General features: G+C 47.5%; 1 protein-coding gene across 1 annotated transcript; it reads right to left on the bottom strand.

Moving 5' to 3' along the window:
- Positions 1–1769: 1769 nt before the first annotated feature.
- On the bottom strand, positions 1770–20371 carry UBE2M (ubiquitin conjugating enzyme E2 M). The gene is made up of 6 exons (XM_029584679.1): positions 20016–20371; positions 17750–17844; positions 11574–11612; positions 8669–8772; positions 4146–4209; positions 1770–3859 (listed from the first exon to the last, which is right to left on the bottom strand). Exons 1-6 carry the CDS (start codon positions 20122–20124, stop codon positions 3719–3721), a joined length of 552 nt encoding a protein of 183 aa, XP_029440539.1. The 5' UTR covers positions 20125–20371; the 3' UTR covers positions 1770–3718.
- Positions 20372–27355: the final 6984 nt, after the last annotated feature.

Raw genomic sequence — 27355 nt, forward strand, 5'->3', positions numbered from 1 at the left:
AGGGGTAGGATTTAAACAGTCATCTCGAGGGACAGCTCCCATACGTCGTGCATGTTATGGGACTAGTGAGAATTGGGTTTACCCGAATCACAGGTTCTCTAACTAATACACACGCTGTGCACTGGCAGCCACCCACCCTGATTCACTCCTCCTTTAGCCTTATTCCAGGAGCATGACAAACACAACGCAATAGCACACCTACAGGACTAGTTCCATGTGAGGTGGAGCAAGGGTGGGCAAGTCTGGTCCTTGAGGGCAATCAACCTCTGCTAAGTCCTAACAGAACACAGAAGGCGTCACGTTTTCAGCATTTCCTCACTAAATAGAAATGTCAGATTTGCATAAAGTGGAGGTACTGCTTGCAAATCTTTCTCCCTATTCATTGTGGATATCCTCAAAACCTGAGTGGGTTAAGAACCACTGCCCTTCTGAATATACATGCTGCATGCACACTGCATCTTAGTGTAGGCAAATGTGTCACACATTAATCATTGGTAGGGCAATACCAGTGTGTGGTCCTCCAGTCCCAGTGACCTTACCTAGTAGAGGTAGACACGTCTAGGGCTAGCACACCACAATCAAGTTTAGTTGTCAGAATATCCAAACTGAATACAGATTATGTATATTTGTATAAACCACTTTATCCTCAGGTACAAAATTAGATTGTACCTAACTGTAATCCACTTTGAAGTACTGAAAAGCAGAATACAAAAAATCTATAATAAATAAAAATTGTACATAAATCTCAATATTCAGTGAGGATATCCTGAAAACCTAGTCAGAACTCCCAAACCAGAGCTGCCTGCCCTGTTACACCCCTCCCCTTAGATGGCTCAAAAAACCTCACCACCAAGTAGACAGAACTTTCCCAGTTTAGCCAGGTGACCCCAAAGGCAATCAGGTTGTCAGGATAGCCATAATGAATAAAATGTATTTGCAAACAATGGAGACCTAGTATATGCAAATTTATAGCATGCATTTTTTTTTTATGGCTATGCTTGAAAACTCAGGGGGGGGGGCATCAGAACAGGTTTGGAAACCCAGAAGCTAGAGCACGGGTAGTTAGTTCCAGTCCTCAAGAGTCACAAACAGGCCTGGCTTTGGAGGATGTCCATAATAAAAATATGAGATATATTTGCACACAGTGGAAATCTCTCTCCTGCATATTCTTGGTAGATATCCTGAAAAACAGACCTGTTTGTGGCTCTTGAGGACCACAATTAGCCACCCGTACACTACAGGGTTACGATTGCTTGATGCACAGTCCCCGTACTGCTCACTGATCAATAGGGATTGCTACTATAGTGCCAGCTATCTTTCCCTTCTAGGGACTGCACATGCCACTTCTGTGACTATGGTAGACCAAGGCGTAGTAGCCCTCGTGGAGGATGGGGAGAGGAGGAGAAAAAAAAGACACCTCCCCTCCTTCTCTGTTGAGTCAGTCTGCATGGGCTGTGATGCTTTCCTGTTTTAATTTTCATGCAGGTGGGTATACAACAACACAAGTATACAGTCCCTTCTCTTCCCCAATCCTTACTTTTAAAGAGACTGCAGCAGCAGGACCAGGGGAATTTTGGCCACAGACAATAGAGCAGTATGCTGGCTCCCACATAATTCGCACACGGGTACACAACCCCTCATTTCACCAGTTCTGGCAAATGCCTGTGCAAGGGGTCACACAGGGTGCTACTGCTGCAAGAAAGCTCAGTATTCTAGAATTGGAGGGGCAGGAGTACCGAGACGCAAAAAGACCACACACCACACCAGAGTCCAGACGGTGACGATGTTCCCTCTTTAATAACCCAACATTGAGAGAAGTACAGTGAATTTGCCTTCCGAGAACCCTGCCCTCCCTACATAATTAAAAAAAAAAACCACTCCAAACAAGTAATGTAATGTTCATCACCAGGAACTGTGTGATTCAGGGTTACTTACAATTTATTCTTCTTTAAAACCAGACACATTGGTACACGTTGACTCTAAAACAAAACAAAAAAAAGGGCACAAGCCAAGTCTCTCTCCCTGTCTCTTCTGGGGCATGTCTGGCACAGACAGGAGGGAAAGACAAGGGCGTGAGGCAAGCTGTCCAGCAGGCAAGCTGGCTGGCTAGTGAGGACGGCCATAGACAGCATCCGCAGTGAGAAAAGCCACCTCCCCCTTCTCTGCACTCCAGATCCCCTGCTTCCCCCTCTGGTAGGGTCAAGCTGCTCCCAGTGTAGCCTTTACTACTCTCCGCGTCGCCCGTGCACCACCTGGAGTCGGTCATTAATAAATATGTGCGTACTTAACCCGAACCTGGGTGACCAGCAAAATTATGAGAGGTGCAGAAGAGGACAAAAGGTATGAAGGGGATTTGGGGTGGGGGACAGGCAGGGACTGAAAACAAGCTCCAAGCCTGCAGCAGCCCACAAATTCAGGGGGAAATGCGGAAGGAACCAAGGCTGATTCCTCACCAGGCTGCCAGAGCACTCGGGGGGGGGGGGGGGGGGGGGGGTGTCAGAGGTACAGGCCGCATGGATTCCCTCATTTTCAGGAGCCAATCTCTGCTGGGCAGAAAAGCTAGGGTATAGGTAGAAGAGGGTCTGGGTTGCAGGGATGGGGGAACACAAGGAAGCAGCAAAGACAACCATATAAAAATGGGCATGGGGGAGGCACAGGAAGAATTACCACCATGCCCAGCCAGAGGCCCCCCCCCCCCCTACTAGTGTTACCCACCCAAAGCTGCTAGTCCTTGGCAAAGGCTCTGCCAGTAATAAAAGGGACTAGCACTGCCTAGCGGCACCATGCATTCACAAAATATGACTACTAGAAACAAGCAACACTAAAACATGTGCGTTTGGAAGGACAGCAGAAGTAGCTTTGTTCCTCCGCTGAGCCGGCTTCTGTCACAAAGGCTATGCAAGTCACTTTCGCATCCAAATCAAAGCCAGGAGCAGAAAGGAGCTGCTGCTCTCACTCAGTAAGCAAGAGGGGACATACTTTTTTTTTTCCATAAGGTACTGGAGCACTATTAGGCAGAACTAGACAGCTGTTGGCAGGACTGGTACTGGAAGAAAAGATTTCTTCCTTGCTTGGACCTGGTACCTTATTTCAGCCTTGACCCCGTACCTGCTAAATTAAATCTGGTTAGGACGAGAGCCAGGAATGGCCAGAAACAGAGTCAGAGACCCTCTCGAAACATATTCACCCACTTATCCCTCCCCCTACTCACGCGGGGGGCAGGGACTAGGTTTTCAGCGGTGACAGGGAAATGAAAAAAATTCATGTTTCAAGGCAGGCTGAGCCTATTTCTTCTCTGGCGTGATTCAGCAAAAATTCCAGGAAGCCATTATGCAGGTTGAGGGCAGAGGGGGGAAGTCAACATTTAACAATGCCTCCCCCTTGAAAGAAAAAATCCCAACTGCCTTAAATAAAAAAAACCCCTCCAAAGTCGAAGGGAATGCACTCGATGGGTGAAAACAATGAAACAAGGGGAGGGCGAGACAATCGGAGGGAGCATTTCCAGACATGCTGAGGAAAGCAGAGCTGCCCCTGGGCACCCCTTTCCCCACAAAGGCAGACAGGAGGCAGTCTGGGCAGTAGGGTCCCTGCAGTCTCTGAGGCAGGGAGTAGGGGAATCCGATGAGTGAGTGGGTGGGTGTACGAGGGAGGCAAGGGAAGGGGGGGGGGTGTTGCTGCAGGGTCTCCCACGCTCCGGGGGTGGGGGCTCCACTCAGTTCTATTTTAGGCAGCGCTCAAAGTAGGTGGATCCGATGTAGCCGCCCCGCATCGAGCGCTGGACGTTCTGCTCAAACAAACGCCTGTTGTTCTGCAGGACCTCGGCCGCCTCCTTGTTCAACGGGTCCTCAGGATTTGGCTCCTACAAGTTCAGAGAGAGGGATGAGTTGGGAAGGGTAGAAGAAAAAGAGAGACAGATGAGGCTGAGGAGGAGGAGGAAGGGGTCAGCACAATAATCCATTTCAGTCTCTCCCAGGCATAGTCAGTCACCTCCCTCTGCTAACAATCTGTACTCAAGGGAGCTATCGCTACAAGAAGGGTAATCTACCTGTGACACATTTTCAAGTCCTCCCCCAATCCCCTCCGTACATCTGTCTTCTCCCCGAGAACTTCATACAACACCCCCCCCCCCCATCACCGATACTCACCAAAAACAGATACTGGAGACCATAAATTATAGAATTTATTGTGAGCACGGGCTTCCAGTCCTCTCTGTGAATTAGAGCACACACAAAAAAGCAGCATGAAACCAGTACGGCTTGTGTCATCTCCCTAGGAGGATGCACCATGCACCCCACCACCCCTTCTGTAAAGAAAGATTTCCTGACTTCCAGTCTGATTTTACTCCTTTACCTAGAACTTCCTGTCCACTGAAAAGAAAAAAAACAAAACAAGTGTACATTTGTTTCTTCTGCTTTATAATTCTGAAGTATATAATGTCTCCATCTGGATATAAGCATTTTTGGGCCTTAAGTCTCAGACAAATGGCTTTAGTAGCATCTCTGGACCACCTCTAATCTGTCTCTATCCTTTCGGAGGTTCGGCCTCCAGAATTGAACATAGTATTCCAGATGGGGTCTCACCAATGACTTGGACATTCTATGACCGAAAAAGCACTTGCTTTCAGCTTGTCCATCATGAGCGAGGACTAGCAGGCAGACAAACCCACTTCTGCTGGTGCCAAGTCTTGCCTCCAGAGAAGGGATGGATGGCAGCCGTGCCTCACCCCCTTTCCTGCTATTTCTCGCCTCCCGCTCTTACTCTTCCGGCCTGCAGTGGGGAAGCCACCTCTGCTGTGGGGGCCAAGCCAAGAGCAGAAGAGCTTTGACTGGTGCTATGGGGTGGACTAACCTTCCTTGCCCCACTGTGGCGTCAAGGAAAGTTGGCGCCTCCCATGGAGGTCCAACTAGCAAACAAAGGATAGCTCTTAAAAGGGCAATGCTACAAGAGAAAGGGGGTGGAGCCTGCAATGGGGCAACAGAGCTATGTCTGAAGGGAGTCACCGCAGCTGGGCCATGCCTCTGCAAATAGGAGGCCAGAGGAAGGGAAGAAACTGAGGGTAAAGTGGGCTGAAAGAAAGCAAAGCAGCTTGTGGGGTTTGCATTGGCAGACTATAAGGAGGGAAGAAGCTTGTTGGGGTGAAGCATAAAACACACTTAAGTTGCTACACAAATCTAGACTTGCTTCTCCCGACGTACCCTAGCACTCTTTCGGCTCTGGCTTCTGCCTCATTGCTCCATTTCACTACCTTCAGATAAGAAAATTATTCCTTACCTGCTAATTTTCGTTCCTGTAGTACCACGGATCAGTCCAGATGGTGGGTTATGACCCCGTCCAGCAGATGGAGTCAGACAAAGCTTCGGAGGGTGCTGCCTTATCCTCTGCCACTCTTCAGTAATAAGAATATCAAAGCAGTAGACACAGAGAAGGATGGATCAAGGAAACCAGACCCGTGTAACTTTGAACAGGGTTTATGGAAAACACACAAACTGCCGCCCGGTGACCCTGGATCAAAGTCTTCGCTCGAATAAGCCAGTCGTCCAGATATGGGTGAACCAGAATTCCCTCTCGTCGGAGAGCTGCCGCTACCACCACCATTACCTTTGTGAACATTCAGGGGGTGGGGGGGGGGGGGGGGGGGCGGTCGCCAGGCCAAAAGGTAGAGCTTGGAACTGAAAATGCTGACCTAGAATCTTGAATCACAGGAAACGCTGATGCGCTTTGAGGATGGGAATGTGAAGGTAAGCCTCCATCAGATCCAGGGAGGCCAGGAATTCCCCCTGATGGACTGTAGCAATCACAGAGCGCAAGGTCTCCATCCTGAAGTGAGGGTCCTTGAGCGACTTGTTGACCAACTTGAGATCCAAAATTGGGTGGAAGGATTCCTCCTTCTTGGGGACCACAAAGTAGACTGAATAATGGCCGGAGCCCACTTCCGTGGGGCGCACTGGGATGATTGCCCCAAGAGCTAGGAGTCTGTCGAGACTATCGTACAAATGAGCTGCTTTTGGGGTGGCCCGCAGGGAAAGAAGAGGAATCTGTCCCTTGGGGAGGGGGGGGGAGAAAATCGAGCAAAGTCCAATGCGTAGCCGTGCCTTAGAATATCTAGGACCCACTGATCTGACGTGATCCGGACCCACTCCTCGTAGAAAAGAGATCCGTCCCCCAATCCTGGGAGTCGGGGAGTAGGCCAGTCTGGCATCATTGGGAAGACTTAGAGGATGCCCCTTGTGCCATCCCGTCCCTTGCCGGTCTGCAGCCTCGAAAGGAACGGGACCAAGACTGAGACCAGGAAGAGGGCGTCCGAGGTGTCGCCTGTCTTGTGGTGCGGAAGCGGCGTTGACCGCGGAACCGGCTTCTGGGGGCATTGAACGATCTAGTAGTTCGCGGCCGATCTTCCGGGAGCCTATGTACAGTGTTCTCTCTGAGAGACTTGATAATCTGGTCCAGATCGTCCCCAAAAAGGAATTTCCCTTTAAAAGGAAGAGATCCCAACTGTGTCATGGAAGAGGAATCTGCCGACCAGTTGCGGAGCCAGAGAAGACGTCGGGCCGAGACTGCCGATACCATTGATCTGGCCAGAACGAGGAGGTCATACAGGGCATCTGCTCCGTAGGCAATGACTGCCTCCAAACGGTCAGCCTGACGTGCTTCCTCCGGTGGTAGCTCTTGTGAAGTGAGGAGCTGCTGCACCCAGCGAAGTCCCGCTCTTTGCGCCAGCAAGCTACAGATGGTCGCCCGGACTCCCAGCTCGGAAACCTTAAACACTCTTGAGATAGACCTCTAGCTTCCTGTCTTGCAGATCCCAAAGCGCTATGCCTCCCGTCACCGGAATGGTTGTTCGTTTCGTGACTGCCAAAACTGCGGAGTCGACCTTCAGGACCTTAAGCAACTCGAGAAAGTCCTCAGGGAGTGGGTATAGTTTTTCCATTGCCCTGCTGAGGGAGGCTTCGGGCGAATCCCATTCCCTAGCCAACAGCTGGAGAAAAGTCGGATGGGTAGGAAAGGCCCTGGTTGGAGGGCTGTGAAGCAAGCAGGGGATCATCCAGGTCAGGGTCTGGCACCAAATCCACACTCCCCCCCCCCCCCCCACAGGGGGGAGAGCCAGATGCACTCTGGAGGACCCCCGGGGCCCCTACTCCCTGGGGGACTCCCACGGGAGGAGGATCAGCCGTCCTGCAAACTTTGGGAGGCGGAGACCCAGGAGCGGGATCCAGAGGCTGGGACATCCTGGCCAGATAGGCATTGTGCATGAGAAGCATAAAGTCTGTGGAAAACAGAGGTGGGCCTGAGGAAGGCAAAACAGAGGAATCCCCAGAAGGTAGAACAGGCACCAGCGGCGGAACCGGTGTTAGAACTGGCGGTAAAAGCGTAGAAATATCGTCAGATTCATCTTCTGGGGGAGCTGGGGCTGCCGGCTCTGCATCCAAAATGGCCACCGTTCCTGCACTCAGCAGGATTGGGGCCTGCCTCTGCCTATGAAAGCGCGCTTGGATGCGCTAAACTGAACAACCCGCCGGCTGCGAGGTGCCCTCCCCCCCAGGGAGGCACCTCGTGCAGATCCCCTCGCGGGAGAGCCTTGAACCGGGCTCCCCGCAGGCTGAACATCGGAAAGCCCTCGGCATGACCGGAAGGAGGGGAGGGGAGCCGCGAGAAAATGACAGGCAGTGCCGCGGGATGAGGGAAAGAACCTCCGCTTACTAAATCACACTGACCCTAAGAGCTCCACAGGCGTCGCAGAGGAATGTGACTTCTCGGGGCTGCGGGTTGGAACGCGGCAGGGGGGGGAGAGGTTGAAACCTCCAATATGCACCCTCCAGAAGAGCTGTATTGGAAATGAAAGCTGAAAAAAAAAAAAAAGTACACAGAACTTACCCCGCACAGCTCAATGGGGAAAGGAGACAGGCAGAGAGAGAGATAAATTGCAAGTTAAATCAGTAAAGTCTTTTTTTTTTTTCTCTAAAAAACTTGATCCATCAAAAGAAGCTTAAGAGTAGAAAGGGAAGAAAACAAGTACTCTAACAATGTAGTGGGGAATCCGAGGTTCCCCTGCTCCTATCTGCTGGAATCAGAAAGATACTGAAGAGTGGCAGAGGGTGCACTGGCTTATAAGGCAGCACCCTCAGCAGCTTTGTCTGACGCCATCTGCTGGACGGGGGACATAACCCACCGTCTGGACTGATCTGGGTACGTACAGGGAACATTAGCTATGATCACCTCAACATCTCTCTCCAGTTTGGTGCACATCATTGTCACCTCCCATCACGCATGGCCCCCGCAAGTTTCTGCAACCCAAACTGAGCCCAGATTTCTTGAGGGGCACAGTCTTACACCTCTACCAGCTGCTGGAGTCAGTTACTCTGTCTCCATCTGCTGGTAGAGGAACAACACTTGTGTGATCTGGTCTGGTGGGACAAAGGAATAACAGTTACTGCGATACAAAATGACCAGCCCAAACCTAGGCCCTGCCCAATTAATGCCAGTATGGCTGCCTTCTTCCACCCAACTGGGCTTCCTCAAAACCATGCCTTCAGATTCCAAAGTCATCACCTTCCTGCTGCTAAACAGGCCAAAACGAATGTGCACAGGACAGAGCACTGCACTCAGGCCTGCTGTAGGATTATTCCTTTCCCCTCCACCCATCTCCTGCTGCTGGCCCAATATCTCTTACCTGAGGATATTAAGGCAGACGTTGCCCTCCAGATCTATATTTGGGTGATACACCATCGTCTCGCATTTCACCTTCGGGGGGTCATGCGGATAACCCTGCCCCACCTGCAAGGGCACAAAAGCCAATGCTGTCAGCATGCAGAAACTGACAGGAGCTCCCCACCCATGAGGCCGGCAAAAGCCCCTGACAAAGTAATGCCCCCATTCCAAGGCATTCCCACCGCTAAGACAACCCGCTGTCGACCTAGTTCTGGACCGGCCTTCTGGCTCCTCTGCTTAAGGGCATCAAGATGGCCCCGGCTGTCACCCAAGAGTGACACTCAGTTGCTGGGCTCGAGAGTGTGCTTGTACCCATGTTCCTGGGGTGGCCCCCTGTGTCTCTGCCACTCAACCACAGGGGACTGACCCTGTGATGGCTGGCCTAGATGGAAAGCAGAAATCATGCCAGGCACGCAGCAATGAGCCACCAGTTGAGGTCGCCTCCAACTGAGCTGGAACCCCCAAAAAGGTAGAAGGAAATAGCAAGGCTACAAACATGGAAAGCCAACCACGCTCTAGGAAGCTGGGGAGAGCCCCATAGAGAGGCCAGGTCGAAAATAGTGTCTGCTGGGCAGATGGAGAGCAATCGAACCTTAGCATTCATTGGGCCTGCTTTGGACCCCTGTGCCTTTTATCACAGTTCAGCACTTGAGAAACGGAGGAGGGATGGAAAACGGTAAACAGTCATTTCAGCCTTAGCACTTTGTCTCCATATATTAAACTTTTCTGCGGGAACAAGCAGGAGTGAGTCAGGTCCAGGTGAGCTTTGGTGCTTCCCTCAGTCCAGATACCCGACATCCCGCTGATTACCCGTGGAGGATTAAGTACCCTTGCCTTCCTTTATCATTGAAATGTTAACCATTAACATCTTGGTTGCTTACTTATACCACTAAAAACAGACAAACAGCCTTCAACCGGGGTGGGGAGGTGCGGCAGCACCGGTTTTGCCAATTGGATGGCATGACAACTTCCAAAAAAGTCTGTGAGACCAGACAGCTGTTAATACTACAGGGCTCTCCCTATTACAACTGGGCAATCTGAGGCTTAGGGACAGGCGTGTAAAAACCTTTCATAAGCTAAACATTCTCAGGCACCAGAGAATACAAAAATTCATAACACTTTTTTTTTTTATATTCCCCCCTTCTGTTCAGCTTCTCTCCCCCCCCGCCCAGGCAGCCAATGTTTTTTTTTTTTACCAGCATGGTGCCCATGTGCACGCCCAGGGCTTCTGCTGCTCTTTTTGGCCCGGCTCCCCATTTGTCCCCTTCTCCAGCAGCTTATGCTTTCTGCCGCCCCGGGACTGCCACTGCTGCTGGTGGAGATCAGGTGTCTGGGGGTTTTTTGTTTTTTTAATTTATTTAAAAACATTTGTCATCTGCACACATTACAGGAAATGTTATAGCTGTACATAGGGTGACAAAGTGATTTGCCAGAGATCTCACACACAATCGCTGGCAGAGCCAGGGATTAGAACCCAAGAACCTCAACTCTAAATCAATTTTTCTCCCCATAACGCACGACAATGGCAGAACAGCTTAGTGTGATCCAGAAACAGACAACACACTCGTGGCGTACACAAGTATCCTCTATGTATGGAAACATCTAAGTTTCTTTATACCGGACCTTCAATTCGCCAGCAAACTGAGTTGCTGGGAAGCTACACTTCCACCCCTCCTCTTGGTAGTCAACACCACACAAAATACAGGGCAAAATGAGCCAGGGAGTTTAGCGCATTCTGTTAGCTTTTGGAAACATGTACCCAGTATATCCAGCTCGGTGGTTCTGAGTTACGATATGGGCCAATCTTACAAGCACCAACCCGTTCCTCCTACCCAGTAAGTCAGCGAGGAGAAAGACGACAGCAATGCTACTTGTCCCTTCACTGTCAAAACCAAGGTTGCCACCTGATGTCACAAGAGCAGGCTGACCCAGTCCTAGTCTCGCCCCATTGCATGCTGGGAGCTGCAGTTCCTATTTTCTCCCCATTTTCAATGGGGAGAAAATAGGAACTGCAGCTCCCAGCATGCAATGCTGGGAGCTGCAGTTCCTATTTTCCTATCTGGCCAAGAAAACCAGAAGTGCAGCGCCATGCACATGAGGGGGTGAAGCCAGCCAGCAAACCTAGTCACTTCTATTCACCTGCAGGAGCAGAAAAAGGCAGAGGGCACAGAAGTGGGAGGGGGGAAAACATTCAGTGCCTTTTCAGTCCCAGGCAACATGGCAGGAACCTTCCAGAGGTCATCTAACCCACCTCCTGCCTCCATCCAAGCTGCATCCCCAGCACACAGCTCCATACATGGCGACAAAACATCCACATGCACCTTGATTTGTCAGTCATATACATCCTGCATCCTATCAACTGCAGAAGGCAGCTCTCTCTGGTACAATGCGAGCATTAGCAGTGAATCTGAGAGACTGCGACCCTGGTTTAGGAAGGAATTTGCAAAACAAACCTCCCTGGAGACACTGCCCCCAGGAGGAAGTGTTTCTTTTTCTTAATGTCGTACCCTCAACTCCCCCTGCTGTAATTTACGCCTAGAACTTCGTTTCCTTTCCTCGGCAGAGATAGGGAATGATGATCTCCCTTCCCCTTTACAGCCCCTCGCTGTGTATTTGGAGACCATCAGGTCATGCCCCAGTTCCCTCTTCTCTAGGCTAAATAATGCCCCTACCCCCAAGTCCTTCAGTACTCACAGGTCATACACCCCCAGTCTTCCTTTCTGCTCATCTAACTAACTTCATAAGCCATTGCAAAATTATACCCCAAAGCACAAAGGGGAAACTGAGGATGCGTAGGAAGAGGGGAACACTAGGAGTGGGGTCATTCCAGTCTGCTCCGCGCTCCAAAGAGCGGGTCTGAAACCTACCTTAAAACTGAAGACAAACTTGCCCGCTTTATAGAAGCCCTGCGAAGAGAAAACAGAGAGAAGGTCAGACATAAGCCCAAACCGTCCCCAGATGACGGCAGATCCCGCGCCGGGCGAACCAGAGAGAGCAAGCAGTCGGTTACCATAACACTGCCAAGAGAGGACAGCCCAGCTGAGGGGATGAGAGAATGGAGGAGGACATTGCTCATAAAATATGCTCAGGACAAACCTCTGAACTGAGAGGGCATTACCCAGAGGCTGCCTATCTAGGAACCCCCCTGTTAAGATGGAAACGGTCACCAAGATGCAGAGTCCATGCATACAATCCCCAGTAAAGGCGGGGAGCAGGGATTGACAGTTTTAGCCATCAAAAGGGGGTGGCCTCTAAATACAGGATCAATCGTAACTTTCACCACACACAGTCGGAGGCCTTGTTTGTGGTTCTGCTCTATATTAGGTGTTTCTTTCACACGGCATCACAGGGTGGCCATTCCTTCCTGGTTCTCGTAAATATTCCTAACATCTTCACCCTGTGATGGCTTTGCTTAGTTTTACTGTAATAAACCCAGAGATTCATCAGGCACTGTGCACTAGGACCCCCACCATAAAGTTAAAACAGTGTCAATGGGAAAGCAGGAGAAATGGTATGATCTTACCCGGGGACAGTGACTACACAAGTATGCCCAGCAGTCAGTTTAGAAGATGACGACTTTTGGATGCTGTGACTTGAGCTGGTGCTGGAGCCATAGACAGACAGATACTGTCATTCCTCTGAGGCGGTGGGCTCTCATCCTAGAGGGGAGGAGTTCTGTGTCCCTGTGCCCATCCCCACTAACATATGAGATAACAAAGATCAATTGGTCCAGTCTGCCCAGTTATTGCACTTCAAGAGCATAGCCCAACTGCCTGCCACAGAAGCTTGGGCTGCTTGTAGACCATCACTTCTTATTGAGGTCAGTGTTTTGCTTTCTTCCTCATTGATTCTCTGCCACCCTGCACAAACGAGCCAACAAGATCCCGCGCTTAAGCCAACACCCAATCTCCTTTTCTCCCTCCCGCCACCCTAGGGCTCACTACCAAGATTCAGAATAATGCAAACACCTACTGAGGCTCTTACCTGAAGGGCACAGTTCCATCTCTAGGTTTCTCTGGCTGAGTCCTGAACTTAACAGGACAAACCATTTTGAATTCTGATCTCCAAGTCCTTCAGAACCGGACACAGACTGATCTGTACAACCTCCTGCGGGTTATGCCTCCCCTTATATAGTGCATTGGTCACTGCATTATTGCACTCTTTTCCAAACTTAAGATCAGACACCATCACCCCAAGATTTCTCTCCTGGCTGGTGCACATCAGTTTCTCATACACTCCTCACCCCCCCCCCCCCAAAAAAAAAAAAATCATCATGTACTGCTCCCCAAATACCTGACATGGCATCATTTGGCATTAAATCTCAACAGGCAAATACCCGAGTACATTTCAGCTCTGAGATCACTTCTCATCCTCGTCTACTCACTCAGGGGTGTCCACCATATCATCTGCGACAATACAAACCTTTCCTTCTAACCCTTCTACAATAATCGGGAGCCAAACCGGCCCCAGGGGCACTCCACTAGTCACCACTCCCTTTCTCAGAGTGAATTCCATTACCACCCCCCTCCGTCATCACTCGGTCCACTGCTTTCCAAGCCAGGCCAGCACCTTTGCCCGCCCCCCTTCAAGCTGCTCAGTTTATTTATGAGCCTAATGTAAGACAGTATCAAAAGCCCTTCTCTAGTCACCCGGACCAAGAAACCGATCAGATCTGTTTGATTGGTTCTCCGCCGCACCACCCGTCAGTAAAGTCTTAGCTCGGGGTTTCCACCACCTGGGTCAGGCAGACCAGCCTCCTCTCCATTACCACGTCCATTACCGGTCCCCGCTCCTGTCTGCGCAGATCCACTGCTCCAAGGCGTTGCCCACTTGCAGTCTTACCGCTTTCTAGCTGCTCCCTTTCTCCTCCACCACCGCCTTCAGTCACAGCAGGGAACAAAATGGGGTTACCTCTTCTGCTTTCTACGCGCCACCACCCACAGAGTCCTCACCTCCTCCCTCAGTCTTAAAATCCCAGTCCTGCACTCTCTCCTGAATGAAGTCATCCCCTCACTTTATTTTACTGATTTACAGTCACAATAAAACCACGCAAATAAGGATACAAGCAGCAAGAGTGCTCTTCTCGTCTGCTCGCACCTTTGCCATCTTCGCCAGACACGCTTTCCTCCCCCGAGATCCTTCGCACTTTCTGAATCCTCCGCTTTTTCCCACCTCCTTGGAAATCTCTTGCTTTACCCTCTCTTCCTCCACCATTTTAGCATAGCTCTCCGTTACACAAAGCACCTTTCCACTCTGCCGCTGCCCTGCAAAAGGCACTCCCACCCTTTTAACTCAGCTGGGACGCCGGGAGTGCAGGACTTTGACTTCTGTGACACCCCCCCCAATTTAGAAACACGACAGCAGGAAAAACAACCAAAAAAAAAAGCATATAGCCCATCTAAGTCTGCTCAGCTGTCCCCCTCTGAGATCCTGTGCTTATTGCACGCTTTCTTGAAGTCAGTCACTGTCCTGCTTTCCACCGCCTCAACCAGGGAGGCTGTTCTCTGCACTCGCCACCTTTTATTTATTTATAAAGGTTCAGGAATGGCCTTCCAAGCCTTACAATAAGCCTTTCCAAAGCCATGTACAGCTACAGTAAACAAATTAAGCAGTGCAATAAAATCTAACCATCAATTGACTGAAAACAATGTTGGACTACAGAAGCTTCAGCTTCAAGTCTTAAAAGCTCTAGGTTGGGCTCGGAGCTCATCAGCCAGGACTTTAGTTTACGGCAAAAAAAATGCATTAAGCAAGTTTCTTCCCTGATCAAAAGATTTCCTTCGCGTCTATCCCCTTTCACCCTTATCCCAGAGCCTCCTTTCTGTTGATTTTTGGAAGTATTTAGATGTCTATCATATCTCCCCTATCTATCCGGCCTTTCCTCTAACTCACCGACCTACCTGCACAATGTGTAAGCACCAGATCCAGTACCGGCCCTCCCTGGTGGATTCCATTACCGTTTGCCTCAGGAGCACCCTTTGAAGGGAGTCCACTATCCATCTCCTAACTAATTCTGCAGATAAGAAGCCCCAATCCAGTGTCATCAAATTACAATCCTCGATCAGTAGCGAGAACCTCCCCCCTTCACCGAAATCTTATGTATGTCTCTGACAAGATCGTTGTCCAACTCTTCTTTCTGTGCTAAGAGGTCGGTAGGTCATGTCAAGGGAAATGCTATGGCCCCTTTACAAGGCAACTGATAGTAGTATTAAAAGCAACAGAAAAGTTACTATTTATTTATTTTTAATGTAAGTACTACCATTCCCCCTTTTCTGCCTACTCTGTTGTTCCTGAACATGCCATAGCCTGTTAAAGCTATTTCCCAGTCATGGAACTCATTGAACCATCTTTCTGTGACCGACACAATATCTAGCTCTTTCTTGGCCACTAGGACTTGCAAGTCTGGAATTTGATTACCCAAACTACGGGCATTTAGGCTCATCACCTTCCAGATATTCCTCCTTCCTGCCTCTCCTTGTATTATGTATTTCCGATTTTCACTCACAATTTTGTGGTGGTGGGGGGGCACAGCCCTATTTCATTAACATCTGTCTGCCATCTTCTTCCCACACCCCCCCCCCCAATCTACTTCAAACTCTTGTCAACGTACAACCTGAACTGTTCAGATAGGATCATAGGACCCAGTCTCAGACAGATGCAGCCATCCCTATGGTACAATCTTGTACCTTTCTATGTATCACCCAAGCTGCCAAGATGTCAAAAACTCTTACCACAAGTTCTTCAGCCATATAGTGAAGATCCTGCTGCGACACTGCTTCCCCTTCTACACACAATACCTCTGAAAATGCTACAGTGCTTGCCTGCAACCATTGCCCAATTTCTTGAATGCCTCGTATTACACAGCTCTGGCTCTTAGCCAGATAATGTAGGCCCAACTGGGCTAGGTCATCAACCCCCCTGTCACTTCTGCTGATTTGTATCCCTGTTGGCAATGCCTCTCAGGTCACTGTGTTGGAATGTATTTAGTTCACTAGTACTAACTATTTTGAGCTACTGAGGTTTCCATATTTGTATTACAATTTTTATTATGTTTTCATATTTAACCTGTGTCAAATACTCATCGTTCTAAATATGCTTAGAACATATGGCTAAAACATTTGAATTTTAAAGAAACATCACAAAATATAACATGTAATAAAAATCGGGTTAACAATTTATCAGATCCCTACAACCTGAAAACTAACATCAACATTTAAAACTAAGAAAAAGCTTGCTAGAAACTTACAGCTTTCAACTTTCATTGAAAACAATTCCTATCGACCTGAATTTCATAGAGCTCCACAGGGAAAGCATCTCACAACTTATGTCCTAAAGACAGGCATCTTTAATAGATGGGATCAGCTGTCCGCAGAAAAAGTTCACACACAATAGTAATTTGTGTGCTTTCTCTTGTGCTATGTTTTTAGGCCTGCTGGAATTCCAGTTTTAAATGTATGTCTGTATATTGTAACCTGCCTAGAATTACACGTAGGCAGGATCTAACAGGTCAGTCAAGTATTGGACACCGTTGCATTTAAGGGCTTAAAGTGTGCTCTCTAATACCGGCAATAAGTGCAGTTCTTGTAATTCTGGGGAAATAGGTCTCGGAGCACAAGGAATCAGGAGCAGGGCGAGGGGGTGGGGAGTATTTTGGACTGGCACTTTGGGGAAGCAACAAATCGACAGAGGTCAAAATGAAAGAGGGACTAAGGTGCAAAAGTCCTCGCTGGCCAAAATGTATTGAAGCTGGAATCCCAACGGAGGTTACAGACAATGAACACTCATATGTACATGACAAAGACGAAGACCAACATAAAATACTAAAAAGGATAAAATCACTAAACATGGGTTTAAGAATATTAACTGCTGAAATCACATCAATTATCTCAACCATCTGCAAATAAGCTCCTCCTTAACCAAGTCAGCAGGAACCATGTTTGTTTGTTTAAACAATTTAACCAAAAGCTTGCACCAACCATGATTTCAGAAGCTTGTGGAAATGCAAGAGATCATCAACATACCTAGCTTTTCACGGGAGCTCAATTCCACAGCTTTGGAGCAGCGACAGAAGATCCCAGAAACACAGAGAAGGGCCTAACTGAGAGGAGCGTAGCAGCCTCAAAGGGGAGACATCAGTAATCCCTTCAGAAAGGGAAGTGCGGGCCATATTATGCAGAATCTTAAAGATGGCTCGAATCTTGAGCCGAAGCAGCAGGCAGACATGGTTGGACATCTTAAGACCTCAAACCAGCCTAGCGCTTGTGGTCTGAATAAGTTGTAGACGTTTCAGCAGTTTTATTGGTACACCCCCCCAAAAAAAAAAAATATACATATATAATCGCACTAGTCAGTCCTGGATACCACCAAGAACTGAACCACCAAATTCAATTCCTACAAACAAAAAAGTAATCTTGTGGATAACTTGCAAGTAATATGCGGTCTGCTCTGTGTGCACCTATTTGCTTCTTGCTTCGGTGCTGACAGCTATATTTTACTTCTCTTGCATAAAGAAAACCTCCCTGGCTTCTTTGCTTTTCTTTAGAAGGCATTCTCTTATTTGAAGAAACTCAAGTTATGCCACAAATATAGAACAACGCTGGCTAGCCAAGGATTCTGGTAGGCATTTCTCTCTCTCTTCCCTCCCCATATCTGCCCCCAACCTAGCACCATTCAGTCCTTGAGATGACAGCGTCCACTGTGTCCATCCATACCTAAAAGTGACCACCTTTGTATCCCATGAGTAATTCAGTACTAAAGGTGATAAACTGTATCTACCCTCGCCACTGTCTTGTCAGTAATTCCACTCCCATCTTTCCCTCTCTGGTAACAAGGAGGCATGCTGTACGTGTTTTTATGAGTGCGAGGTACAGGAGGAAAGGCGTCAGAATAGAGGTAAAGGCAGCAGTTATCCTCTTGGATCAACCTTATTTCTCTTTGATCATCTTCTTGTCCCAGCCAGGGGTCTCCCAAACCGCAACCCTGCCCTTCCCAGCAGAGCAGCAAAGGCTCAGCTTGTCAGCTGATAGGCGCATGCCACACTCACCTCATCAGGGCAGATGACTAGTTTGAAATTAAGGAGGTCATCGTGGTCGGAGAAGTCTATTTCACATGTTTTCGGCAAATTCAACTCATTAATGTCTGGGGGGAAAAAAAAAAATTACGCCAACAAAAAAGTGAGTGTCTATCCATGCCCTGCATGTTTGCACATGAAAATGATCAGAAGTTATTCTCACACTGCTCTACGAAAGGTGATGTCCCCTCAAACCCTCCAGTTCCCTCCTTGGGACGGGGCACTCAGGTAACTGCACCATGAAGCACCAGGTACAAGGACCACCTGGCCAAAATTTTTTATTTATTTTTTTTTTTTTTACACAAAATGCTTCCTAGAAAGCTTTTACGACAAAAGCACACAAATAGATTTGCTTGCATTAGAGGATGTGCATGGAAATCTCTCTCATTCATATTCATTGTGAATATCCTAAAAATCAGAACTGTTTGTAGGCTCTAGAGCAGTGGTCCCCAACCATGTCCTGGGGGCCCATCAGCCAGTCGGGTTTTCAGGACATCCGCAATGAATATGCATGAGAGAAAATTTGGATGCACTGCCTCCATAACATGCACATTTTCTCTCAAGCATATTCATTGCGGATATCCTGAAAACCCAACTGGCTGGTAGGCCCCCAGGACAGGGTTGGGGAACACTACTCTAAAGAACTGGCGTTGGCCATGCCCAATTTAGTGGGTTACAGTTGGGTTTAGGCAGATTTAACTGTGGCCTGGTTTGGGGGTGCATGAGCCAAGTTGCAGGTCAAGGTGTGCTATGGGGATAGAGATGAAAGGGACAGTGGAGCTGTGGAGAGACAAGTAAAAACAGGGATCAAACAGGGTTTGCAGCATTGTAATAGGAAGGGAAAATGGACAGACTGGATGTGCCCAGAGGAATTACCAAATTCTCTTGTTTGTATAAGCTTAGATCAAGGGTAAGCAACACCGGTGCTAGAGTGCTATGAACAGGTTTGGTTTTTAGGACATCTACAATGAATACACATGAAGTATATTTGCATACAATGGAGGCAGGGCATACAAATATACCGTATGCATATTTATTGTGGATATCCAGAAACGCAGACCGTTTGGGGCCTTCCAGGAGCAACACTTCCTACCTCTAATTTAGGTTATGGATGCCAGACAGGTGCCATATTTCTGAACAAAGCTTTTCAAGAGAAAGGGCAAAATTAATTTAAGAGACTTCAAAAATGAAAAATTTAAGTTGTGATTGAGAAAGTGGTGAAACAGGAGTCAGGGTCTGAGAAGGGTTTCAGGACGACAGCTAGGGTGAGCTGCAGGGGCCCTGGCTATGACAGGCCTTAGTGTATACTACAGCAGGATTTAAGGAAGATGGAGAAGATACAGCTGGGCTGAGGGTCCATGGCCAGAGGGTGGCAGTAAGGCCACAATCAGGCTTAGGAATCATGGGCAGGAGGGCAAGGACACATCTGTGTTTAAGGATCATGGCTAGGGGGGAGGAGGCAGGGGGTTTGGGTGGCAGCAGCAAAGCGGCAGATGTCTTAGAGGCCATGGCCTGTGGGGGAGGGAGCAGGAGAGGACACAGCTGGGCTTAGGGGCAATGGCGACTAAGGCTAGATATGTTTAGAGGCCATGGCAGGGTGTGTGGTGGAGAGAGCTAGGCTTAGGGACCATGCCTGGGGGCAGGTAGAGGTGGGCTTGGAGGCCAGGGTTGGGTGTGGGGCGAGGTAGAGGTGGGTTTGGAGGCCAGGGCTGGGTGTGGGGTGGGCATGGAGGCCAGGGCTGGGTGTGGGAGCAGGTAGAGGTGGGCTTGGAGGCCAGGGCTGGGTGTGGGAGCAGGTAGAGGTGGGCTTGGAGGCCAGGGCTGGGTGTGGGGCGGGTAGAAGTGGGATTGGAGACGATGGCTGGGTGTGGGGCGGGCTTGGAGGCCAGGGCTGGGTGTGAGGTGAGGTGGGCTTGGAGGCCAGGGCTGGGTGTGAGGTGAGGTGGGCTTGGAGGCCAGGGCTGGGTGTGAGGTGAGGTGGGCTTGGAGGCCAGGGCTGGGTGTGAGGTGAGGTGGGCTTGGAGGCCAGGGCTGGGTGTGGGGAGGGTAGAGGTGGGATTGGAGACGATGGCTGGGTGTGGGGAAAACAGAGCTGGGCTTAGAAAGGCTATGGCTAAGGATGGCAAGGACTGAAAAAAAAAATTTGGGGGGACGGGCGGGGCGCAAGCCTGGTTGTAAGCGTTATAACAGTCGGGTGGGGGAAGGTGGGTATTTTTGGGGGGGCTGGGTTGGGAGTTACCTTTCTGTATGCGGAGCTGGGCGGCAGACGCTTTCTTACTGCTGCCCTTGGTGCCCCCAGCCGACTCCTCGTCCTTCTTCTGCTGCTTGAGCGAGAATAGCTTGATCATCTTTCCCCGGGGGGAGGCCTGGAGCCGCGGCGGAGGCCTGCGCCCCCCGCTTCTGCTTCTCTGTCGCTCCCTTAGGGCGTGGGGACCGTCGGTCTCTGGGCTCGGTACCGGGAGGAGGAGAAGGGGTCGGATTGTTTCCGGGCCGGAACTTTCTTTCTTTTTTTTTTTTCTCCTCCTTTCCCTCCCAAGCTGCAGCCAAAGCGCGTCCTAGTCCCGGCCCCGGCTTCGCCCGCAACAAAGATGGCCGCCCGCGCCTTCTAGGCCAGGCCACGCCCACTTCCGGTCGGGTGTCCATCTTGGAGTTGGCAAAAGTGCCCGCCTACTGTGGCCTAGGCCCGTGCTTCATACACCACCAGTGCTTTCTGAAGTACTGCTGCTGCCCCTCACAAGGCATCCCTTATTCCAGTCCTGTTACTCTCCTTTTAAGCCCTGTCCTCACTCAACAACCCTTCCTGAGGTACTGAAAACAGATCTCAGAAGCCAGCCCTTACTCCAGCACTGTTTGATTAGATTTATTGCATTGCTCAGTTGCCACATCGACTCTCTAAGCAAAGAGCAGCAGAATAAACTCTCCTCTGGCACCCCTAGCTCTTAGCACTGTGACTGTCCTCACCCAGTGTTAGTTCTCAGACCTATAACTGTCTTCATCCACCTTTACAGAAATACATTTACTATTTTATATGATCCCCAGCATTCAACCAAAGATGAGAGCACCAAAGAAGAGTGTGAGTAATTCTGTTGGTTGCTCTCTCTTAATGGCCCACTGGTCTTAGAAAATGCAATCGGAGATACATTAATTTCATCAAGGGATATGCATTTCTTTAATTTTCCACTAGAACTCCCTGTTGGACAGACACCCGCAGAAACTCCCTGCGGATAAATGTTTCAGACACTAGCCATTATGGCGGGATGGGGATGAGGCTGGTGGGGGAAACAGAAGTCATCAATATGCCCTTTTATCTAGATTATCACAACAGGTGTTCTGAGAATAGCCAGGAGGGAGTTACCAATCCTGGAGTTTACTAGCAACACTTGAAGCATCGGCATGTTACTGGGGTAGATCCTTCAAGGGGGCAGGGATGTGGAAGTGGAGGATGAGAGAGTTGTTGGGTATTTGCCAGGTTCTTATGGCCTGGATTGGCCACTGTTGGAAACAGGATGCTGGGCTTGATGGACCCTTGGTCTGAGCCAGTATGTCATGTTCTTATGTTCTTAACAAAGATCTTTAGTTTTAGGGCATTTTGCAATTAGTTCGATCCTAAGAAACATCAGCGGCCTTATGAACTTCTTGTAAGATAGTAATGATGGCAGAAAAGGACCAAATGGTTCATCCAGTCTGCCCAGCAAGCTTCTTCTAGTAGTATCTGCTGCCCCATGCAGGTTATCCCCATGTTTCTCTTAAGGGTAGTAACTGCTAATTTGAGCAGGTATTTCCAAACCTTATGATAAGGATAGTGATATTTACAATCAAAATCAAGCAACTGTCAAATACATAAAAAATTATCGCTAGCAACATTTTTACTTGGTTATAAACCTTCTTGAAAATTCAGACAATGCTGCTTGACATGCTTTTGGACTTGCCTGAAGAAGCAGTCCTGTGCTTTTATTTCTTCTGTCTCCAATATCAGTATCTAGACCCTAAAAGTCAGGACAGATATTGGTTGTCGTCTGAATCCAATAGACCTCAGTAAAACACTCTTTAGAACACAAGAATTGCCACCCTTGGTCCACATCACCCAGTACCCTCTCTTTGACATTAGCAAGCAGTGGGCACTTAGAAACAGGATGGGTGTGGGATTATCCATCTGCAATTATGGTTTCAGGGTGCACTTCCCATGGTGATTTCCTTGACTAGTATCTAGTCCTATACTTATTATTACGACTTGGTAGAACATAGTCCATACCTGGAGTTTTGTGTGGGTAGGACTATGCAGTAAGGATTTGCACTGAGACTTTTCAAAGGAAAGCGTTAGATCTTCCTAGAAATGGAAGCTAAAGGAGAGTGGCTAGATATTCCCAGGGAGGGAGTAGAAGAAAAGATTCCGCTGGAAATCTCTACAAAGATTCTATTAGTGAGCCTGTTGCAAACTTTTGTTGAGAGATCGTGTTTAGGAATTCTGCTGCGGAGAGAATGTAACCTTCAGTGCAGATAGGGAATGGAAATCCTTGCCCCGTGATGGAGACTCTGGCACGAACATCTGATGATGCCATGTGCATCAAGCTCATCAAAGTATTGAATCAGCTGGATGCCGGCAGAGTAAATTCCATGCATGCCAAATCAATCCAGCATAGCACGCTGATAGGAAAGAGCAGAAGAGGCCAGAGCATTACAATGGCAGGTAGAAGAAAACAGCTTGGTCGAAGTAACAGAATGGATTGGTTCCTTTAAGCGAGCAAAACTTTTTAATTTGATTTTCAATGCATAATGGTGTTGTACCAGTACACTGGAAAGTTTATAGATCGAAAATGACTTTGCATTGAGCAACACTGAAAGGGTGCTGGTTTGAACATTCAAGGAGGAGAGGAGCAGGGTAATGGGCAAGAAACACAGTCTGAACTATTGCTCATTTGGATATAGAAAACCATTAGCCATATTTACTACAGGGGCTGCAAATACATTCTTAATCCATCCTGAGATAGTTGCCTTTGAGGCAGGCTCCCCCTTATGTGCACCACTGAATAACACAATCTATCAGACTTACAAAATTCACTTGTTATCTTTAAATATTCTCTTAGACCTCTCCTGACATCTCAGAACTGTAAAGATTGCAGGCCCCTCCAATCCTTCTCATCAAACATTGGTCTTATAATGCACAAATGTAAATGGAATGCTGAAGCTACTTTATGTAAGAAGGAAGGAATTGGTCTCCGCATTACAGAATCCTTACTAAACCTTAGAAAGGGAGCCTTGCAAGACAAAGATTGCAACTCCAAAATGGGTCATGCTGAGATAATTGACGATAAAAACAGTTTTCAACCTCAAGACCTTCAGTCACTTGTTGTAATGTCTCATTAGGAAGGCTTGCTAATGCACTCACTACGAAATTCAACAATATCCTAGGTCTCGATGTAGGATTAAGACATTTTAACTCCTTGTCAAAAAAAAAAAAAAGACACCTCCTTGTGAGATGATGTAGATGTCCCCTTAACCTTTTAGATCCCGCTCATTGAAGGACTTATTTCCTGATGCCCCTTTTTACATATCTTAGTTAACTAGACCCAAATATGGTATAAAACAATTTTCAAGGAAATCGGACTATGGGTTTTTGAGAAAAACGCATGTCCACTAGTGGAACGTTGGGATCTTCAGGAGTCAAAAAGTACTTTTTCAAAAATTCTTTATTTTAGGTAATTCTTGTAACATTTCTTTATTTTAGGTAATTCTTGTAACATACTGCAATACTACAGCTGATATCATACATAAGAATGAAAATTAGTCAAAAAAATCAAGCATGATAATCTGGAAAACATTTTTCATGTAAACGTTTACCACAAAATTTACACCACTTTTTAGTATTTTTGGAGCAGACAGCACATCGGCCTTGGGAAGTTGTGGACAAGAAGTGAGGCTGTGATGCCTTTACATCAGCACTTATGGATGCTGTAGGACCTCCTTTCCGGATGCGGTAGCTTGAAAGGCCACATTTCATTGCTACGGTAGATACTTCACGTAGGAAGTCCAAGTGGCTCATTGCTTCTTTTCCAAGCAGATGGCAGTGAATTTTCCAAGCTGCCACAACAGCCATGTGGTAAAATCACAATATCAGCTTCTGTAGCTTCAGAATCGCCCAAAACTTGTTCAACTGCTTCTTCAACAGTCAAGTACTTCTGAGTTTTCATTGTATTCCAAATTAGGAAATGAACAGGACCGTCGCGGAGCTAGTCTCGCTCGCGCGGCCCGAAAAGAGGACGGCGTCTCGGAGCTAGTCTCGCTCGTGCGGAGCTAGTCTTGCGCGGCCCGAGAAGAGGACGGCGTCTCGGAGCTAGTCTCGCGGGGCCCGAGAAGAGGACGGCGTCTCGGAGCTAGTCTCGCTCGTGCGGAGCTAGTCTCGCGGGGCCCGAGAAGAAGACGCTGTCGCGGAGCTAGTCTCCCGCGGCCCGAGAAGAGGACCTTGCTCAGTCCTTGCATCCTGAGATGGAGGCCCAGGAGACAGTAAGATTCCTCATATGGTGTATGGGAGTGATAAGCCTGTGTGTATGTATGTTTGAGAGAGAGAGAGAGCATGGGAGTGAAGCCTGTGTATGTGCTTGAGAGACAGCATGAGAATGAGAAGTCTGTGTGTATGTTTATGCATGAGAGAGAGCATGGGATTATATGTAATTTACCATTTTTTAAAATATTTGTGAATCGTTTTTTGCATTTTATTCATTTTTCAAAAATGTGTATATTTTGAACCACAAAGATCCCAACGTTCCACATGTGGAACATGCAAACATAAATTGGTGCTGATCAATTTGTATCTTACCTACAAAAGAAAGATTTATGCCAACATGATCAGAAAACCCTTGGGAACTTGAATATATCACACTAGTCCTTTATTGACACTCAGTATCATACCAAAAGGTGAAAAGGTCAAACTATGTCAAAACTTCAGTTTTTGACCTACTTTGCATATTCATATCTTTAAGAGTATTCATCTAGGAACATCACATTTTTGGATTTAGACTGTTCAAGTTCTATACTCTCAAGCTAAATGGTTGAAAATTTGATTTTCTTTAGGTTTGGAGTAATTAAAATCATTTAAAAAAATGTTCCACTTGTGGAACGTTGGGATCTAAAAGGTTAATCAAGGACTCATTGCACCCTGTACCCTTCTGTAATATCAGAATCTCTCTTAGTTGGGACACCATAATGAACAGCTAATCTGTACAATATGTTGCAAAAATTCATCATACCCTCATAATGTTTTAGAACTTAACTTTATTCTAGTAACTGACAGTTTGTATCCCTTCTTGGCTAGTCTTGCCCTCTCAAGAAGCATGCTGTAAGTGAGAATGGAGATGTTTCCCATTAGCAGCGGTCCCTGGTGAAGGACACTCCCTACACCTTGAAAATGCAATGGTTGACTGCTTAGATCAGCATACCATGGTCTTCACGGCCAGTCTGATGCTACTAGGACCTTATATACCTACTCCTTTACAAGCTTCTTTATTACACGGCCTATTAACAGCCAAGGTTGTAAAAAAAAAAAAATACAAAAAGCAACATTTCCCTTGGCCACTTCTGTATCAGTATATCTATTGCCTCACTGCCATAAACCTTTTGTTGGCTAAAGAACCTTCTTGCCTTAGCATTCTGGTGGATTACCATTAGAACTATTGGTGAGTCACCCCATTTTGTATTACCTGCTTGAGCACCCAATGGCCTAGCTCCTGATTCTATCATATTTCGGCCCAGAACAGCTGCTAACACATGCTCCTGCCCTGCAACATGTATTAGTGAAAGCTGTAGTAGATGCTCCTCTCATCGTGCAAATAGTTTCTGCTTCTTCCGAAGCTCTTTTGCTCCTGATTGCCCTGTGTTTATGTAGGCTGTTACATCATACTTTTCTGCTCTTCACATTGTTGGCTAAAATGGAGCAAGGATAACCAATTTATAGAGCCCATGCTCTATCTCCTTGCTCAACGCTGAGTGTAATGATCCTGGCAAAGGGCACCCAACTCTCTCATAACAGGCATTCATTGATTTTTAAATTTCCAATATGGAACCACCACTGCTATAACCGTCTGTACATGTAAGGAGTTTGTCCCCCAAAATAAAATGTTACCATTGTTTTCAAGTGAAACTTTTTTTTTTTTTTTTTTTTTTTAAAGAACGATGCCTGTAAATATATTCTATCATCATAGAATTTTTCACACCCAATGCAGGCAAAAAAACTTCTGAACAAATCAAAGGCTTGTTACAGCAGTTTTCCAAAACCCATTTCCATGAGTAAGGTGCTGTGCATAAACATGTAAATGCTTTTGAAAAAGGGGACCCTAGCATTAATCAGTTGTATTTGTGAGTCCAACCAAAGAAAAACCATGCAAACAATTCTGAATTCAGAAAGAGAGCAAAATAAGATTGCTGGCCCCATCTTTTAATAGAAATGCAGCCGTCAGTATTTATAGTTTATTTTATTTCTCTGCTAGGTCTAGCAGAATCAGATACCTGCCTTTTCTTACTGACAAAATGACATGAGATTCCAATTGAAAAAAAAAGTATAATGTAAGCATTTATTCACCTAGACGAAGTACAGAATTAGTCTGTAAGGGCCAATCTCTCCCCTCCCCCCCCTTAATAACTTGTGAAATTTCAAAGCATAATACTTTAACATCCGCACACTTGCTTTTGAAATGGAGCAGGACATCACATTCTTATCTTTATTAATTTTAGTGTTGTCAGTACAGCACTTGTCTTTGCTGGTGATATACAGGGTGGGGGGGGGGGGAACCCATGAATGGGTGGGGGAAACCAACATTAGGGCATAAACATTTTGCATGACATTCAAGGTCTAGTAGGCTCTAGCAATATGGATCCACTCTATAAAACATTCATGCTAGCTTTTCTGGCACCCTCTCCAAAAGCTAAAAATTTGACTTCTGCTCAGGAAGCCTCTGTGGTTTTAATTCATTTGGACTCAGGAGTAGTCTTTCAAGTATCCCATCAAATGAACTCTTTGCAAGACATTTTGTGGAAATACAATTTGGAACAAGAACCAGCAGCCTAATGCAGAGTCATAGAAGCCTTCTAACTCCTAACAGGCTAGAGATCTTGAAGAACTAGCAAATCCATTCACCTTGTCAGAATAAGCAGCTGTGGATTCAAGCTAAGCCATCAAAAAGCTGATACTTTCTGCTTAATAAGGCTCTTGCCACACTACTAGTGCAGGTGCCATGCACACCAATAGTTGAAGGAAAAAATGTGAAAAATTTCCTTACATGCAGTGCCTCCTTCCACAGGGATAAATGATTTTCCTGCACAGTGGAGAAAATCTAGAATGAATCTTGTCTTCTGAAAGAGACATTACTTTACCTCTAAGGTTAAAAGAGCCAACCTTGAGCAGATTCTTCTCATGGAACCTTAATTTCCAGCTCCTTAAGGACACAGAGTCAGGGCCACAATTCTTCCCCATTGGAAAAGAAGAACCAACAGTTGGGGCTTGACCCTGCCCCTCATCCAGCTCCTATCCCACTGAAGAATACACTTCTGGAGGGTCATTATTGGAGGCTCCTTGTCCTTCGATTCAAC

The sequence above is a fragment of the Rhinatrema bivittatum genome, chromosome 19 (assembly GCF_901001135.1).
Source record: "Rhinatrema bivittatum chromosome 19, aRhiBiv1.1, whole genome shotgun sequence".
Taxonomy (NCBI): Eukaryota; Metazoa; Chordata; class Amphibia; order Gymnophiona; family Rhinatrematidae; genus Rhinatrema; species Rhinatrema bivittatum.